Source organism: Penicillium argentinense (genome assembly GCF_028826775.1).
Source record: "Penicillium argentinense strain IBT 30761 chromosome Unknown utg000005l_segment0_segment0, whole genome shotgun sequence".
In the NCBI taxonomy this organism is placed as follows: domain Eukaryota; kingdom Fungi; phylum Ascomycota; class Eurotiomycetes; order Eurotiales; family Aspergillaceae; genus Penicillium; species Penicillium argentinense.
Window position 1 is genome coordinate 1,225,472 of NW_026622664.1, and position 15,579 is coordinate 1,241,050.

General features: G+C 47.1%; 4 protein-coding genes across 4 annotated transcripts; 3 read left to right on the forward strand and 1 right to left on the reverse strand.

The window, feature by feature from the left end:
• Positions 1-2,484: 2,484 nt before the first annotated feature.
• Positions 2,485-3,032, forward strand: N7532_005253 (uncharacterized protein; the record flags this gene model as incomplete). Its single annotated transcript, XM_056617747.1, has 3 exons — positions 2,485-2,567; positions 2,623-2,690; positions 2,749-3,032. 3 exons carry the CDS (start codon positions 2,485-2,487, stop codon positions 3,030-3,032), a joined length of 435 nt encoding a protein of 144 aa, XP_056473906.1.
• A 5,827-nt stretch (positions 3,033-8,859) lies between these two features.
• N7532_005254 (putative NlpC/P60-like cell-wall peptidase) lies at positions 8,860-9,606 on the forward strand (the record flags this gene model as incomplete). The annotated part of the gene is made up of 1 exon (XM_056617748.1): positions 8,860-9,606. One exon carries the CDS (start codon positions 8,860-8,862, stop codon positions 9,604-9,606), a length of 747 nt encoding a protein of 248 aa, XP_056473907.1.
• A 2,337-nt stretch (positions 9,607-11,943) lies between these two features.
• On the reverse strand, positions 11,944-13,264 carry N7532_005255 (zinc finger HIT domain-containing protein; the record flags this gene model as incomplete). Its single annotated transcript, XM_056617749.1, has 3 exons — positions 11,944-12,661; positions 12,722-13,159; positions 13,221-13,264. The coding sequence occupies 3 exons, from the start codon at positions 13,262-13,264 to the stop codon at positions 11,944-11,946; spliced, it is 1,200 nt and encodes a 399-aa protein (XP_056473908.1).
• Positions 13,265-13,716: 452 nt separating this feature from the next.
• N7532_005256 (oxidoreductase, short chain dehydrogenase/reductase family) lies at positions 13,717-14,675 on the forward strand (the record flags this gene model as incomplete). Its single annotated transcript, XM_056617750.1, has 4 exons — positions 13,717-13,764; positions 13,829-14,124; positions 14,217-14,517; positions 14,586-14,675. 4 exons carry the CDS (start codon positions 13,717-13,719, stop codon positions 14,673-14,675), a joined length of 735 nt encoding a protein of 244 aa, XP_056473909.1.
• Between the last annotated feature and the right edge of the window lie 904 nt (positions 14,676-15,579).

Below are 15,579 nucleotides of genomic sequence, written 5' to 3' on the forward strand. Positions count from 1 at the left end.
CGCTGCCGCAGGTGTCCCACTTGGATACAGGTCTCCCCTCACAATCTCTTCTTCTTTCCTTCCCCATGCTTAGTTGCTTCCTTAATACTAATACATTGGTTGTTCCTTTCGTAACTGAGCGTAACACTCCTGGCAGATAAATGCCTGGTCATTACCCCCGACCCTAATGGCAATTTCCTTAAGATCTCTGGGTAGCCCTTTATTGCTAGGTTTCCTGTAGCACTTTAACCGGTAAAGGTGATCTTATCGATATTGTTACGAATTAGACAGTTGGAACTTCAAGATCTGGCGGAGTTGGACTGAGGAACCAACATTTCCGGATCGGGATGATAAGTTTTCGCATCTGCAATCGGAGCGTGTATCGGAACGCTTCTCCCACGTTCCTGGATCTTCCTTCTTTTCTCTCCTAGCTTCGATACTTTCGTCAGTAGGCACCGAATTGATCTGTTCTTTTCGATTGGCCCGCAACAGATATCCGGATGCTCGGTAAGTACGGGGCTAAGATTGTCCCCTTCGCTAAGTACTTGTAGCACACTAGGAGGAAAAATCGCAAAGCCAATTTCTCCGACTATAAGATCATAGTACATAACGGATAAGGTAACCCGTAAGTGAGCCGCACGTGTGGAGTTGCGCACCCCATCAAATATTGCACCCACTCCACAACACATACCAACTTTGATCATCAATAATGCCATCAAAATGCGCTCGATCTTTTCAAAATTATGCCAGTTGACAGGGGCGAGATCTATTTTCTGTACAAGCCCTTCGAACAACGAAATTCAGATCTTGAACAAAGCCGCGTGTCGATTGGACCTGCCCGAGACTTCGCGCCGCAAGCGTCGCGATGGTATTTGCCAGCGTACTACTCGTGCCACTACGCGCGCGAACAACCGTAGATTGACTGAGATTGAAAAGTATTACTTTGGAAATGGATAATCTCTGCAGGTACACACAGAATCGCGCCTAAGCAAAATATGGTACGCGCCATAGCCAATTTACCGTTTTCTAATCGCAATGAACATTCCTCCATCCAAAAACGAGGGAAATTAGGTGGATAATGACTAAGCCTGTTCCGAAGGGTCCTAACTATTGAATCCATTACCCGCGGTCAATTGAACCTCATTGGCTGACCTTGATAACTAGCCGGGTCTAGAAACGGGAATGGCAAGCGCGGGGCAAGTGGGGCGCCAGCATGGTGTGCAAAACTTTTGGCTCTTCAGCAAGTCTATGTATCCAACATCGGTGGCAATTCTATGTCACTGGTTCATTTCACGAGACCTGAAATAATGAGACCGGTTAAACGTAGCTCTCAAATTCGCACTAACTTGGCAGCCTTTGATGAATGCCAAGCGGTCAGACACTTGGGATCATTTGTCTGCAGGGCCTTGGACCTCGTCATATCGCGATACAATTTCAGACAAGTCTGACAGATTTATCAGACCCAAGAGCATCCAAAATCGCAGCAGAAACCGTTATAATTCACCCTGGCTAGACCTGTCGCGCCTATGGGTCAGAAATAGTGGTGACGTCAGCGCGCTGCGTCCCAGATTCTCCAGGACATGTTACCACAGAAGCCGTACTGTAAAGGGATCGGGCTCCACCTCTCCGAGGTCTACTCTATTGGGAACCCCTTCTCACGGTCTCTCGTGATACTTTTAAGTTTAAAATTGGAGTACCGTATCTCCTTAGCTGCGAGAGAAGTTCCTTCATTACACGCCAGAATACCCGAAGTTTCTGCTTGAAGCTCAGCTGCCTCGCCATTTTTGAATGACAGGCCGTACAGTGATTATCGCTGCGGTTTTTACCGGGCTGTCTACCTTGTTTGTCATATCTCGCCTGTGTATACGATGCTTGCTAGTTCGTAGCACCGGCCGGGATGACTACGCGATCATATTATCTTTGGTCTGTCTTTCTGAAGGTTGTGGTCCTGACAGTATAGCCTGCTAAACTCGTGATAGGCATTCGCATTAGCAGCATTTTCTATGCTGGTTTTTGGTTAGTGGGAATCATGATTACGGTGCACAATGACTGACGTACTCATATAAGAGGCGCACTACGGCCTTGGAAAGTCACAAGCAGCACTTTATCCTCATTATGCTCAAATGCAGTTGCTGGTTTGTTCTGCCGCATTTTCTATTGCAAGAATGCACGTGTGTCTCAGATTGACTAGATGCTGATCGGACTGTCATCCAGTTTCTATGGCTCAGTATTCCGCTGTACAATCTGTCGATCACATTCACCAAAGCCTCGATCCTGCTTTTATATTTGCGGGTTTTCCCTCTCCCTCACTTTATCCTCGTGACACGCATCGCCCTAGCGGTAATAGGCATTTACGGACTGTGGTGTGTACTGAGCTCTATTTTGACCTGCATCCCAATAAGTGCATTCTGGGTGCCTTCTGTCCGGGGAAGCTGCATCTCTAAGACCTTTTTGTGGTTTTTCAATGCGGCTATAAATATTGTCACAGACTTGGTCATTCTGATAATGCCCATTCCGGTTTTATCCAACTTGCAACTTCCTCAGAAAAAGAAGGCTGGCCTTATTTTAATTTTTGCGGCTGGCAGCTTGTACGTGATGTGCAAATTCCCAAAAAAAAAAGAGAGATGGTCTAACAAGATGTAGTGCCTGTATCACGAGCATTGTCCGTCTTAGAATAGTGGCTACTGATACGAAAGCCACGGATTCAGCAAGTCAGAATCTCCTGAACCACCAGCGATCTACATATGCAAGACTAACAGCTATCTTTAGAACCCATAGCCAATGCCGAGCTTGCAAAGTGGTCTTTCGTGGAGATGAACATGGGAATTATTTGTTCCTGTCTCCCCTCGTTGTATCCTATATTTACGCGTATTTTTCCTTCCCTATTGTCTCCAAACCGTCAATGCTGCTGTGACAGGATGGCCCCCCTAAACCGACGACCCACTGCATTTACTACTGGGCAGCATGGTCAGGTAAGCTTTCACAGCGGGATTGTAGTCACGCAAGAGGTCGATGTGGAAACTCCTGAATGTGCGTTTATGAGGGGAAGTTAAGCGTTATCTGATCTCGATCTTCCATTACATTTTCTCAATGTATTTCTTGAGCTACTCGAAAAAAATTGCTGTCATATACCGGAACAATAGTTACTACACTCTTCGATATTTTGAGGTCTGTCGATATTAGAGCTCAAGTATTGCCAGTACTTTTATGTCATCCTGGCTCAGGCTACTCATGTATTAGGGGTAGACCTGTATCTACTGGAAGACGCGCGTATTACGCGTATCGGCCCTGAAACGAAGAATTAACAAGTGGGAAAGAAAGGTGAAAAGAAATATTAAATTGCGTGGTTTAATCTTCACTTGCATGTAAATCAAGATTGACCAATGAAAGAGGAAATTCTAGCTGACTAATAACCGCATTATCGAAAGACGGAAATAGCAATTTGCTAAATTTGCTATTCAGTACGAGAAGCTTTCCTTGGTCTCTGAGAGCGCCTTTCTGAGGTATGAGTGCTAACTAGACCTGGGCAGAACCCATGGGCCGGCCCAAATGGGTTGACCCATTTGGGCCCATGGGCCGAAAAATCGATTTTCTGCCCATTCATGGGCCGGCCCATTTGGCCCATTCGACCCATTTTAGGGCGAAAACTAGTGTACATGTGACTTTCATAATTTATGTACTTTACGCGTGCTCTTGGCTGTAATGCCTTGGTAACAAGAATGATTGATTGCTCTTAGTTATATACGATATTCAGTTAAAAGAGGGCATTTTGATATTACTGTAGAAATCAACTATATCTCATAGCCATCTAATAACCTTGAACGCTTTCGAACTCTTCCTGAAACACGCTGTGTGTTTTGCTCAGGCAAATCAGGCTCCTCAGGCTCAGACTCCCCCTCAGGCTCTTCGGCAGGCTCATTAACACTCCTTCGCCTCTTCGAATCATATTGCGCAGGGCCTTCTTCATTATCACTAATCTCCAGAATGCCCTCCTGCGTACGCTCATCCATCTCTTCTTGTTGGAATTCTATCTCAGTCTCAGTTGCGTACTCCCGAACGAAAGCAAGCTGCTCCTCTTCTAGATCAAATCGAATCCCACACATAAGAAGCATTAGATCCTGAATAGTACTCGATTGTAGTGAGCCACGGCGATAGTGGCAGATATCACGCGCGGAGTTAAAGAGACGCTCTACGCCTGCGCCTGTGGCTGGGACGGAAAGGAAATCTCGAGCGAGAGCTGCGAGCACTGGAAATCTGTGTTCATGATCTCTCCAGAATTCGCGCGGAGGCATTGATACCGTGGATGTTTAAGGTATTTAATTTAGAAAGAGTGTTTGGTTTAAGAATAGAAGACCACTTACTACTCTCGAGATACTGAGTGAGCTCAGGGACTGGGGCAGTAGGCCGACTACCACAAGCGAGTAGTAGATCAATCTCACTCGTAGGCTTCACAGTCTGTAAACCTCCAGTCTGTGAGAGAGAGCTATATACACTATCCTCGTAGTGCTTAACTCGGGCTTCGAGAGCTTGTCTGTATTGGGCAGCAAAGTCTTTCTCGTCATCCCGCCAATCTGAGGTCTGGAAGAATTCAAGCTTATACTGCGGCGCCAAAATAGTCCCAGTTGAGTATATATCACTAAGACCTTCAAGGTCAGTCATCATATAATAATCCCTGAGCTTACTTTCGGCTGCTCTCAGAGCATCAAGCATTTGTCTTTTCCATCCGATCTTCTTCCGTTGTAGCTGGCGGATCCGGCTCTCAAGATGATTAAAGAGACGATTGTAAATACTGAAAACAGTATGAATCGTTATGTCTTTTGTTTTTGAGAGAGCAGTTGTGAATCTGTAGAAAGGCTGGGTGATACAGATCAGGTAATCAACCCGCCGCCACTCATTTGATGTGACCTGAAGATGAGAATGATGAAATTCGGAGCAGAAAGTATCAAACACAGGTTGTAGCTTCTTAGCCCGGCGGAGCATTAAGAAGGTCGAATTCCAGCGCGTCCTGACATCCTGGATTGGGAATAATCGAGGTGTATTAGACTGGAGGTTTTGGAAGGATTCACGGCGCTGAGGGCTTGCATTGATGAAGATAGCGAGGTTTCGGATCTAAGCAATTGTATAATTAGTATATGTTTGATAGGTAGAAAGAATAGTTTAAGATCAAACCTTCTTAAGTGTATTCGCCATACTATACTCTCTTGCTGTTTGGCGAGCTATTTTCGTATGCTCTTCAGTCCAGACCGTATCGACATTCTCATTCACTGGGTTGGCTTTCATTTGACCAAGGAGCTGCTTTAGGCTCAACTGAATCACATGGGCGAGGCATGGTACTCGGATAATAAGAGTATCAGAACGAAGGCCCTGAGACTGAAGAGAGTCTTGCAGAGATGAAATAAGAGTCGAATTGTTAGACGCATTATCAGTTGTGACAGCTAACACTCGCTCTTTGATCCTATGCTTTTCAAGCAGGTCTAGGACAACTGTGCTTAGATAAGCCCCAGTATGAACACCAGACAGAGGCTCAAATCCTAGTAAAACCTCCCGATATTCCCAATCAGCGTCAATAAAGTAACCAGACACTGCCATAAAGGCCTGTTGGAAAGGGGACGTCCAACAATCTAAGCTTATTGAGAGCTTTGCCTTTGGTGGAAGCTTCTGAAGTATTTCTTTCTGCTGATCTTGTGCTTTTGTTTGAATTCGACGCTGTAAGGTTCTTCGAGAGGGAAGGCTTATAGCTGTTGGCGATTTCTGAGCTAGTTGTAGAAGCTTAAGGAACTCGGGATGTTCAACAGTCGTAAAGGGAAGCCGTAAGGTAGTAATTGTAGAAACTAATTGGTGTTCCCAACGGGACTCGCTGAACGGCTCTGGTGCGATTTTTGCCTATTAAGTAGCAAAATTAGCTTTGATCTAGGAATAAATAAATGAGAGACTTGCCTGCTTCTGTAGTAGCCGCCGGATGCTTGATTGACCCTTTGTTTTACATATTGCCCGTTCTAGGTGTCTTCGTAGAGCAGTTGTTCCTTGCTTCCCTGCCGTCCCTGCTTTGGTATGAACTAGAGAGTTCGGATGGTTCAAAATTGCTCCGCAGTTCTTGCACATCACCTTAGGTTGTCCAGTAATAAAATGGGCAACCTGTTCGAAGTCTGCCCATATATCTGCTCGCTGGCCCTTTCGATCCCAGAAAGTAGATTGGTGCTCAGAGTGCCCACTCTGGGTCTGAATCCACCAATCCACGAAATCCTCTTTATTCATATCTTCGCACAGAACGTAGGTTTGTGCTGGATCTGTGGAGCGTCTGAGAGAGGTGGGAACAGAGAGAGGGGGAGGAAGCTGCGTTTGGCTTGCGGAGTGCTCGGGCGCGACGCTATCCGTTAAAAGATAGGATGAATCATCAAATTCCCCACTCTCTGAAAAGGGTACTGAGTAGATATCCGGTAGTTGAGACATGATAGTTTGGTAAGAAAGCTCAATAATCCCAACGTTAGAGAGAAATCATCGTTGACTATAAAGAGGAGATAGGTTGGCCTATATTTAAGCTAGAATACAGAGTCCGTAGATAGCCTGGGCTATCATGCCAGGCGCAGATATCCCGGGATAACGCGTCTCCTATGTTCGCGATAATTGGCTATTTAGTCACTAAGTCCCACATCTGAATATCTTTTATTAGTTAGTTCCATGGGCCGGCCCATGGGCCGGCCCATTCGCCTTCGAAATTCGTGCTACGGCATCCCCCGCAGTTTTTATCTCATCGATAACTTTTTTTTCACCCTTCCACGTTCACTATATAAAAGATTTATTCCATCCCTACATCTAATTCGTAAACAAGAAAGCCTTTAAACATACATAAAGTTATATTTTATTATACGATACTTTAAAAATCCAAGCAAAAATGACCTGCGTCGAGATTTCAGAAAATAAACATCAAGAGCTGAAGGACAATTTGAATTAATTGATCGTGAACACTTCAATATATATATATATTCAAGTTAGAAGAGATTACGCTGTGCGTAATCTATTCTGTAATTCGGTATAAGATTTAAGACAGCTATAAATTACGCTAGTAATTCTGGATATTTTATATATTTATTATGCAGATTTGGGGGCCAAATGGGCCAAATGGGCCAAATCGTGGGCCGACTGACCCATTCGTGGGCCAGCCCAAATGGGCCGACCCACGAGGTTTTTGTCCATGGGCCGGCCCATGCCCAGGTCTAGTGCTAACCCGTGGTAGGGATATGATCTCGGCTGCCGTGAGCGACCACGTCATTCGAGCCTTTTCCCCGTCCTCATCTTCTGGAGCTTTCATTCCCGTGGGTTTAGCATCTTGCTGATCGTCCAGACTCGTGCTTGATTGGCGGTAGTGGTAGGGCCAGCCATCTGGGACAACGATTGAAGTGTTTTCATTTACTAGTTGACGAGGAGTGAGTCGAAGGCAGATGGTGAGTTGTCGTCGGGAGAAAATGTACATCATCGGCGACGATAGCCAATTGGCGATTCTCTTTTGTGAGGCCAAAGCCGCGGCCTGTCAAAAAACACGGGGGGTTGCATTGAAAGGCAGAAAGTCCGCCCAACGTTGTCCGTTCTCAAAGTAGGCAGTGATGAGTAAAGTATGAAGGGTACGAGTGGACGGATTTTAAGCGGTGATCTGAAGGAGATAGGAAGGATTCGACCATCGATTAGTTGACCACCGCGCTCAAGAAAGACACCGAGAACATTTACTATTGGCTGAAAAGCTCTGGGACAGCGCATGAAATATGAAACAGTATCTTTCTGATTAGACCTCGGCGAGACCCGCGGGTGACCTTCCGAGGGTTGCGAGCCGGACTCCTGTTGAATATCCCGGTCACTGAAATGATCACAGGTAGACTTCCGCATACCCCGCGGGTTGGGACCGGGCCCCAGTAAACCCCCGGAAATGCATAAATTTGCTAACTAATCAACATAAAATACTGTCTTTTGTGATGAAAATAATTTCGAGCGCTTCTGTACAACGTTGCATATTGTATTCATCTCTTTCATCTCATCAATGTTAACGTATCAGTATTAATGTTGGGGTTTTCAACACCACCCACCATGCCAAGCAATCTCGTATTTTCTTCGCAGTTTGCCAACTTTTTAAATGTATTGCCCCGAAGAACGTGGATGCAACTCGTATATGGCGAGGCTCAAGTAAAGAAACAATACTTTTTTTAGCAGCACCGGAAAATTATTATCACGTCGTGTTTCTTTCTATCCTCAATATTGAAGTGGCTTGTCGATCATTCATGCTTCTGCCAAGCAATCTCGTATTTTGGTAAGCCCCTGCCGATCGCCCATGCGGCTCGTATAGTAACGGGACTATTTTTAGCAGCGTATCTGGGAGCTTTCGGCCTCACATCATCTTCACCCGAATTTTTCATACAGGCGCTTTAGCCCCAGGGTAGGATTGATATTCAGCATCTTCCCCGTATTAAGAGAAAATGAGACTAAGAAAGCCTAATTATGAGAGCTCTGTGGATTGAGTATTCAAGTTACGGGAAATAAACTCAAATGCATACTTCCCCATCGTCTACAATACATTGTTTGGTATGAAAGGACATTCTGAACTTTCGTAAATATACTTTCTAGCACTAATTTTAGACAAATCTGCCTTGGCGATGATCCTGTTAGGCTGTACAAACCCATAGTGATCAACACCTGTGAAGATCGACACACCAGTCAAAGTATAAGTATCCACGTCCTGCCTCATGCACAACATTTTGGTTACAAGCTTCAAGCCATAAAAAGTTTTCGCTATCTCTTGTGGCAATCGAAAGGAAACGCAGACCAAAAACACAACAACCTTTACCGAGGAATCACCAATACGCAGAATTCATCTAACTGCCACTATTTGTCATCATGCAGCTCACCAACTTGGCTCTGACCCTAGCTGCGGCTTTCTCTATGGCCAACGCATATAAAATCACTACCAGTGATGTCAACTGTCGCGAAGGTGCCTCAACGCATGATGTGGTTGTCACAAAATACGACAAGGGTGCCGATGTCAAGGTCACCTGCCAGACTTACGGTGAAGACATCCAGGGCAACTCTATATGGGACAAGACATCTGACGGCTGTTATGTTTCCGACTACTACGTGAAGACCGGCTCAGATAGCATGGTCACCAAGGACTGTGGCGGCGGCAGCTCTGGCGACGGCAGCTCATCCTACAAGGGCGAGATCAGCCGCAAGGAGATCCTCTCCCGCGGTGAGTACTGGGTCTCACGCCACGTCCCATACTCTATGAGCGCCTATTACCCGGACCCAAATGGTCGCAAATATCGCACCGACTGCTCGGGTTTCGTTAGCATGGCTCTCCATGCATCTTCTCCAGGCCTCAGCACTGTCAGTCTCCCGGAGATTGCGAAGCCTATCTCTTGGAAAGACATCCAGCCCGGTGATTTTGTTGGCACCCTTGGCTCCGGTACTGGCGGTGCTTCTGGCCACGTCACTCTGTTCAAGTCGTGGGCCGACAGTTCCAAGAAGGAGTACAATACGCTTGAGTGCCGCGGTACCTACGGCTGTGTCGCGTACAAGCGCCCTGTTGGTTGGAAGGTTGGCAGTTACACGGCCAAGCCCTACCGCTACAACAATGTCAAGGAGTAAGTTGGAGCTTGTACAATTTTGGGGTTGAGAAGGATGGAACCGATTCTTGGTACGTGTATAGTATTTGTGACTAGACTGTTGAATATCCCGATCACTGAACCGATCACAGGGACTGGGAGCACGTGCATGCGTACATATATATTACTGTCAGCCCACTTGTATCTAACACACAAGAACAACTATCAAAATTTGAACACCGAAGCCTATTTGTATTTCAATGATAAATCTGCGATTTGTGCCTCAACATCAATATACTTTTTTGAAGTGAATTACGTTATAGGCTTAGGAAATTCGTCCGTGGACCCTTTCAATCCAAAATCAATATCCGCGGAGCAGAAAACAAAAATTCATGTCCTCGAGGAGAGGAATATTGCACTACAGCAGCCTAGGAGCGGCACTGTATCTTGTAGTGCTATTACAGGTGGCGCCCAACGAGCTGCAAACCCGTCTGCCCACTGATCTACGTTACCAGTCGGGTACAACACGTTTGTTCCTAGACAGCCAATTCCGGAGCAGAATGACGGTTCTTGTACCGAGACCCTACAGAAAACCACACAAATTATTTCTCTCTCTCTTTTCATCTTTACGCTAGTCATATTGATGATACGGGCCACCCCAGTATCAGGCGATTCAAATTGGCCACGATGACATATACCTCTATCGACTAAATTATCTGAAAATTGAGCTTTAGCGCTGGCCAGACGATAAAAGTGCTCCAGATATCAAGTACGTGATACTGGCGTAATTATATAAGTGGCCAGCCTTATCTTCAAATAGAGTTTCACTAGAATACCCTGTTCTGCTTGCGCACGAAATTTTCGTATCTACAGTGGTAGAAATCTGAATCTAGTGTGTTTCTGTAGAGACTGCGTCTCTTCTAGGGCTCGCTTCTTTCCTCTTACACTAGGCTGCGTTTACAAGTGCTCGCTTTCTTAGTTAGATCATCGTGAAATATATTAAAGATCCTTAATATCCTAGGCCCGTCAAGTCTAGCCACAGAACGGCTGCTGCTAACTCGAGAGGAAGGGTAGAGTGCGACCTCCTCGGGGTAATCTAGATAATTATCAGCGGTCGATAAATCGCTAGTAGAGGCTTCTAGTGGAATCTCTTAGGCAGATTTGGTATTTTGCGACACTAACGTGAATATGTTAGATCACCTTAAATAGAAATTAGATACCTAAAGAAAAATACGTACTGAAGTCCTCTGTTTTATACCTATTATGTGGTCTGTGTTTCTATAGCACATAGCTATTTGCCTCGCGTCGTTCTCTGATAGTAATAAATTACCTCGTTATCCCAGAGGTGCTAATTTCAGGACCATTATCTGAGTATTCTCTAGAGGTTTCCTTAGCCGGTTGCTAAAATATTCAATGATTGAGCGTCACAATAGGTTGGCGTAATTTAATCAGGGAGCTGTCGAATAAGGAACTCGAGGATAGGAATCCTAAAAAATATATATATATTCTAGGGATTCGTGAAGTAAGGAACAACTGTGGCTATTTATATTTTGATTATATGAGCGCCCTTGTGCTTATCGTGGGCCTAATGCCGAGGAAGAGATATGATTGAAGAATCGGCTTCTGCTCAAGCTACAAGTGGCTACAGAAGAAATCAAAAATACACGGGATTAATACACGACTCAAATCCACTGCGAGTTGCCGTAGCTAATTAAAGGGCCGCTCTTGTCCGGAACATATCTGCGAAAGGAGGTGCTCCTAGGAACTCCTCTAAAATGGACGCGTGATCAGCGAATGGACAGTAATTATACTTTGGCAGACTATTGACACCTTCCTAGGTGCTTTATTTAGGGTAAATACAACCTATGGGTCATGAAATCTGTGGTGGACTATAGTGATGAATGACAGTCCTGGGGCTGAACTAACCATTCGTCTTTCAGTATCCGGTCAAGGGAAGCACGTATTACCATTGTGAAAGAAAGGAAGAGACAATGGAGACCGAATTCAGGGAACATTCATTACTCCTACAGAATGGTGGATCATGGTCGTCAGGCGATGAGCTCGAGTAAGCAAGCGCTGGAGAATAGATACAATGTGAGATCAGGTCATTTCTTCGCTCGAGCTCCTAGGAGAGGCAGTAGGCAGCAAAGCGCTTATCATCGGAGGAAGTGAAATAAAGAAAGAACCGTGACGTCGGCCAGCCGGAACATCGGGGGTGAGCGATCGGGGTGCTAAGGAGCAGCTCAGGGCGGCGAGGGGACTAACTCAGGCTGGGCTCCGGGAGCTAATCGCTTCCCAAGAAGGCGGTGTTACTGTCACCTTTTTTTACACATGAAACCCTCTTCGTATTGCCTCGGCCTAACCAGGCCTCCCCCAGTGTTCATGAAGCCTCCCCCTCTGGAATAGGCTCAAAAAGATCCTTCTTCAAAACCTCCATAATCAACTTCTCATCCACATTTTGCAAATCCGGCCCGGAATCCATATCAGTTCCTGTCCGCTCCAGCTCCGACTCCGCAGATTTGTCGTCGAGCTCTTCGGCACTTGCCGTTCGTAGATACTCCTCTTCCAGAATAAAGCGACTGTCCTCGGTGAGTAATGTCGCACTCGGGTCTGGTAGTGCGTAGATGGTAGGGAACTCCAGAACCGTGCGTCCGCGCAGTACGGATCTGAGCGTAGCTGATGGTGGCAGCGGAGCTAGGACGGGTTTCTTCGTTGCTGTTCGGGGACGGTGGACGTAGAAGTAGAGATCGCGGTGCGGGACGATTGGTAGCTCTGGTGCCTTCTGCTCTGTCTTTTCCTCTGTTTTCTCTTCGGTGGGAGCCTCGATTATTTCTGCAGCTGGGGGTTGCTCTGGTTGTTCCTTTGCTGGTTCCGACGTAGCTGCTTCAGCTGTGGGTTCCTCCGGTTGACTTTCTTTCGCAGGATCCTGTTGCCCCTCTATCTCTTCCTTTGTTGTATTCAGGCTGGGTCGATCCTCCTTCGGGAGCGGGAAGGCGCGATTATAGGCCTCAGAGAGCACGGTAGTCTCCAGAGAATTCCTGACAACCTTCTCGCCAGTCGGCGAAATCCATTCGACAGACCAATTCAAACACTTGTGCCTGCGCAAGAACGGATTAGTAAGTACCACCATATCCAACACCCAAAAAGATTTAATTTACTTAGGATGCCACCTCGACCCATTACTCTTATTCCTCGACATCCCTCTCGGCGCCCGAACAACCCTCACACCCCCAGCCTCAGCTCCCCGCAAGAAACCCGCCTCCCCCTTCACCAGTCCCTGACCGGGATGTTTCCTCTTCTGCCCAGCAGCAGGCTGCGGTGTATCTTCGTTTTCTTCCTCCGCAATGGCCTGCGACATGTCAATCCCGCGATTCTCAACATCGCGTTCGGCGCGCTCCAGTGTGCGTTCAATGCCCGAAATGAAATTGAAGTCGCGGTCGAAGGCGGAAGGGTTGGCTAGTTCGCTGCGCTTGAGGTAGGCGGCTGGATCGCGGACGCCGGAGCATTGGGACCAGAGCTTGTGGCGTCTTGTGCAGGGGAGGGAGCAGGTTCGAGTTGCGCAGCGTGGACAGCGGTATTTTGGGGGGTTGACGTGGCTGTGTGCCGGATTTGTTAGACCTATCATAGATTGGTAGGTTGGAAGGGGTGGTAATGTACCAGATGGAGCAGAGCTCGCTCAGGGGAGTGTCATGATTGTCCATTCTGCTGGAATATGGTGCCTTGAGGTAGCGATGGACTCGGCGAAGCTCAAATTGCTTGGGAAATTTCCGGGCTTATCGCGATAGCGGCCTGAGGCAGGAATGTCTTTCTCCACTTTTACTACCTTGAGTAGTAGTAGTATTGCTGTCAAGGTACATAGAATGCCCTATTCATGAGCACGTTAGTGTGGAGATATTTGCAGAAATATGCATGACTGGTGTCATTGGGGTTTCCGACTGTTATTGTCATCAATGGGGTCTGGTTATAGCGTGACGCCAGTCCCGTCCAGGGTAGATGATATCATTCACCGAGGTGATGATCAATCCCCGCTGCATTTCTAAGCGTCGGCGATGCCACCCCGAACCATCACGGACTATTTAGTCATGGCCCAGCCCTTCGCAAGCAACCTGTACTATAAACACATACTACTGGAAAAGTATTGAGAACATCGAATATGGCATCAAAGGCACTAGCAGTCATCGCGGGCGTCGGTCCAGGCACGGTATGCTCTTGAGTAACTAGGACAGCTCAGATGATCCCCAGACGCCATTCTAATGAAAAAATAGGGTGCATCGATCGCCCGGCGCTTCGCCCAAGCCTACTCCGTCGTCCTTCTGGCTCGCAATCCCGATAACTTCAATCCGGTGGTACAGGAGATCAATTCGAGCGGCGGCCAGGCTATCGGGATCAGTACCGACGTCGCCAACGCGGATAGTGTCAACACGGCATTCGATGAGATTGTGAAAAAGTTCCCCGACACGCCGCTAGCGGCTACGATCTTTAATCCGGGTGGTGGGTTTGTGAGGAAGCCTTTCCTGGAGCTTACGGAGGACGAGTTCTCTCTAGGGTTTGAGGCGCAGGCGTAAGTATTGATTCAATCTTTCTTTTATTCACAAAAGAAAACCAAAAGAAAGACCAAATGATTTAGAAGTTGGATTCACTGACTCTTCACAGAAAAGGCGCATTCCACATCGCGAAGCGTTCTCTTCCTCTCTTTCTGGAAGGTAAAGACAAGCTCTCCTACCCGCCCACGCTGATCTTCACCGGTGCCACGGCAAGTCTCAAGGGCTCTGCGAATTTCGCAGCTTTTGCGAGTGGTAAATTCGCTCTCCGCGCACTGGCCCAGTCGCTGGCACGGGAGTTCGGACCACAGGGCGTTCACGTCTCGCACGCTATCATTGATGGGGTGATTGATATCCCCCGGACCAAGGGCTGGGTGTTTGAGCATGAAGATGCTAAATTGAGCCCTGATGCGGTAAGTTCTACCATATTTGTTATACAAAAGGGAAGTGATAAAAGAAGAGGCTGACAAAAGTTGTCTAGATTGCGGATTCGTATTGGCATCTGCACACTCAGCCGCGGACGACGTTCGCGTTCGAGCTGGATCTGCGTCCTTATATCGAAAAGTGGTAAATTCAGAAAGATAGAATTATACGATGTAAGAACGAATTTATGACCGCTAGTACTATGCTTTGGCCATCTGCCTGTTTTGCCTTGTTGCAGATCATCAAACTGAATTTCCTGTCACATCCAGTTTTCCGGTATCACATCACACTGTTAGGCTCTGGCATACTATACAGTAATGACATCTAGCAGCCTGATCATCGAGTAGTTGCAGCTGCCAATTGGCCTGAAGTTGATTAGGTCATCTGCGAAAATGTCAAAAGCTTTTTCCGTCGTCTCGGTTCAGTATCAACTCCGTGGTGGACCTCCAGTTGCAATGACCCGCGACCCGAGCATAAACAGCTGGGCCAACGCTCAATCACCACGAATTTCTTTTCAGCAGAGTGCCAACCTCGATCGACTCCGTTTATTGGCTCTGGTGAACCCCGCAGTACAATTCATCCGATCGGATTTGGGAAATTGTGTTCCGAATAGACACGGCGATCGAATCAGTCCTGGTGGATGCCTTTCCCGCACAGGCGTAAACTATCGCATAGCGTCGACTAGTGCGGAGCGTGCATGAAAAAACAGCTGGGAACCGGCTGCCGACTTCTGCCAGCAGCACCTCCTACATGCCGCGGACGCAGGCCATCTGATCTCTCTCGCCGGGCGTTATTGGCCTGTTAAAAGGCTAGTACACGTGGAACCCAAGGGTACAGTAATACTGTTCCAGTAGAGTACACCAGTCCATCAGGCCAGACACGAACTGGAAGTGCCCCACGCGTGCGTCAAGGCTGCAGGACGCTCTGAAGCGTAATACGACCTGCCGAACAATGGCAGATCGTGTCGATTGGTGGCGCCAGTGGAGTGTGCCCAGTTGCTTGACCCCTCGTACTTTTTTTTTCTCGCATGGTTGGGCCCAGCGTAAGGTAAA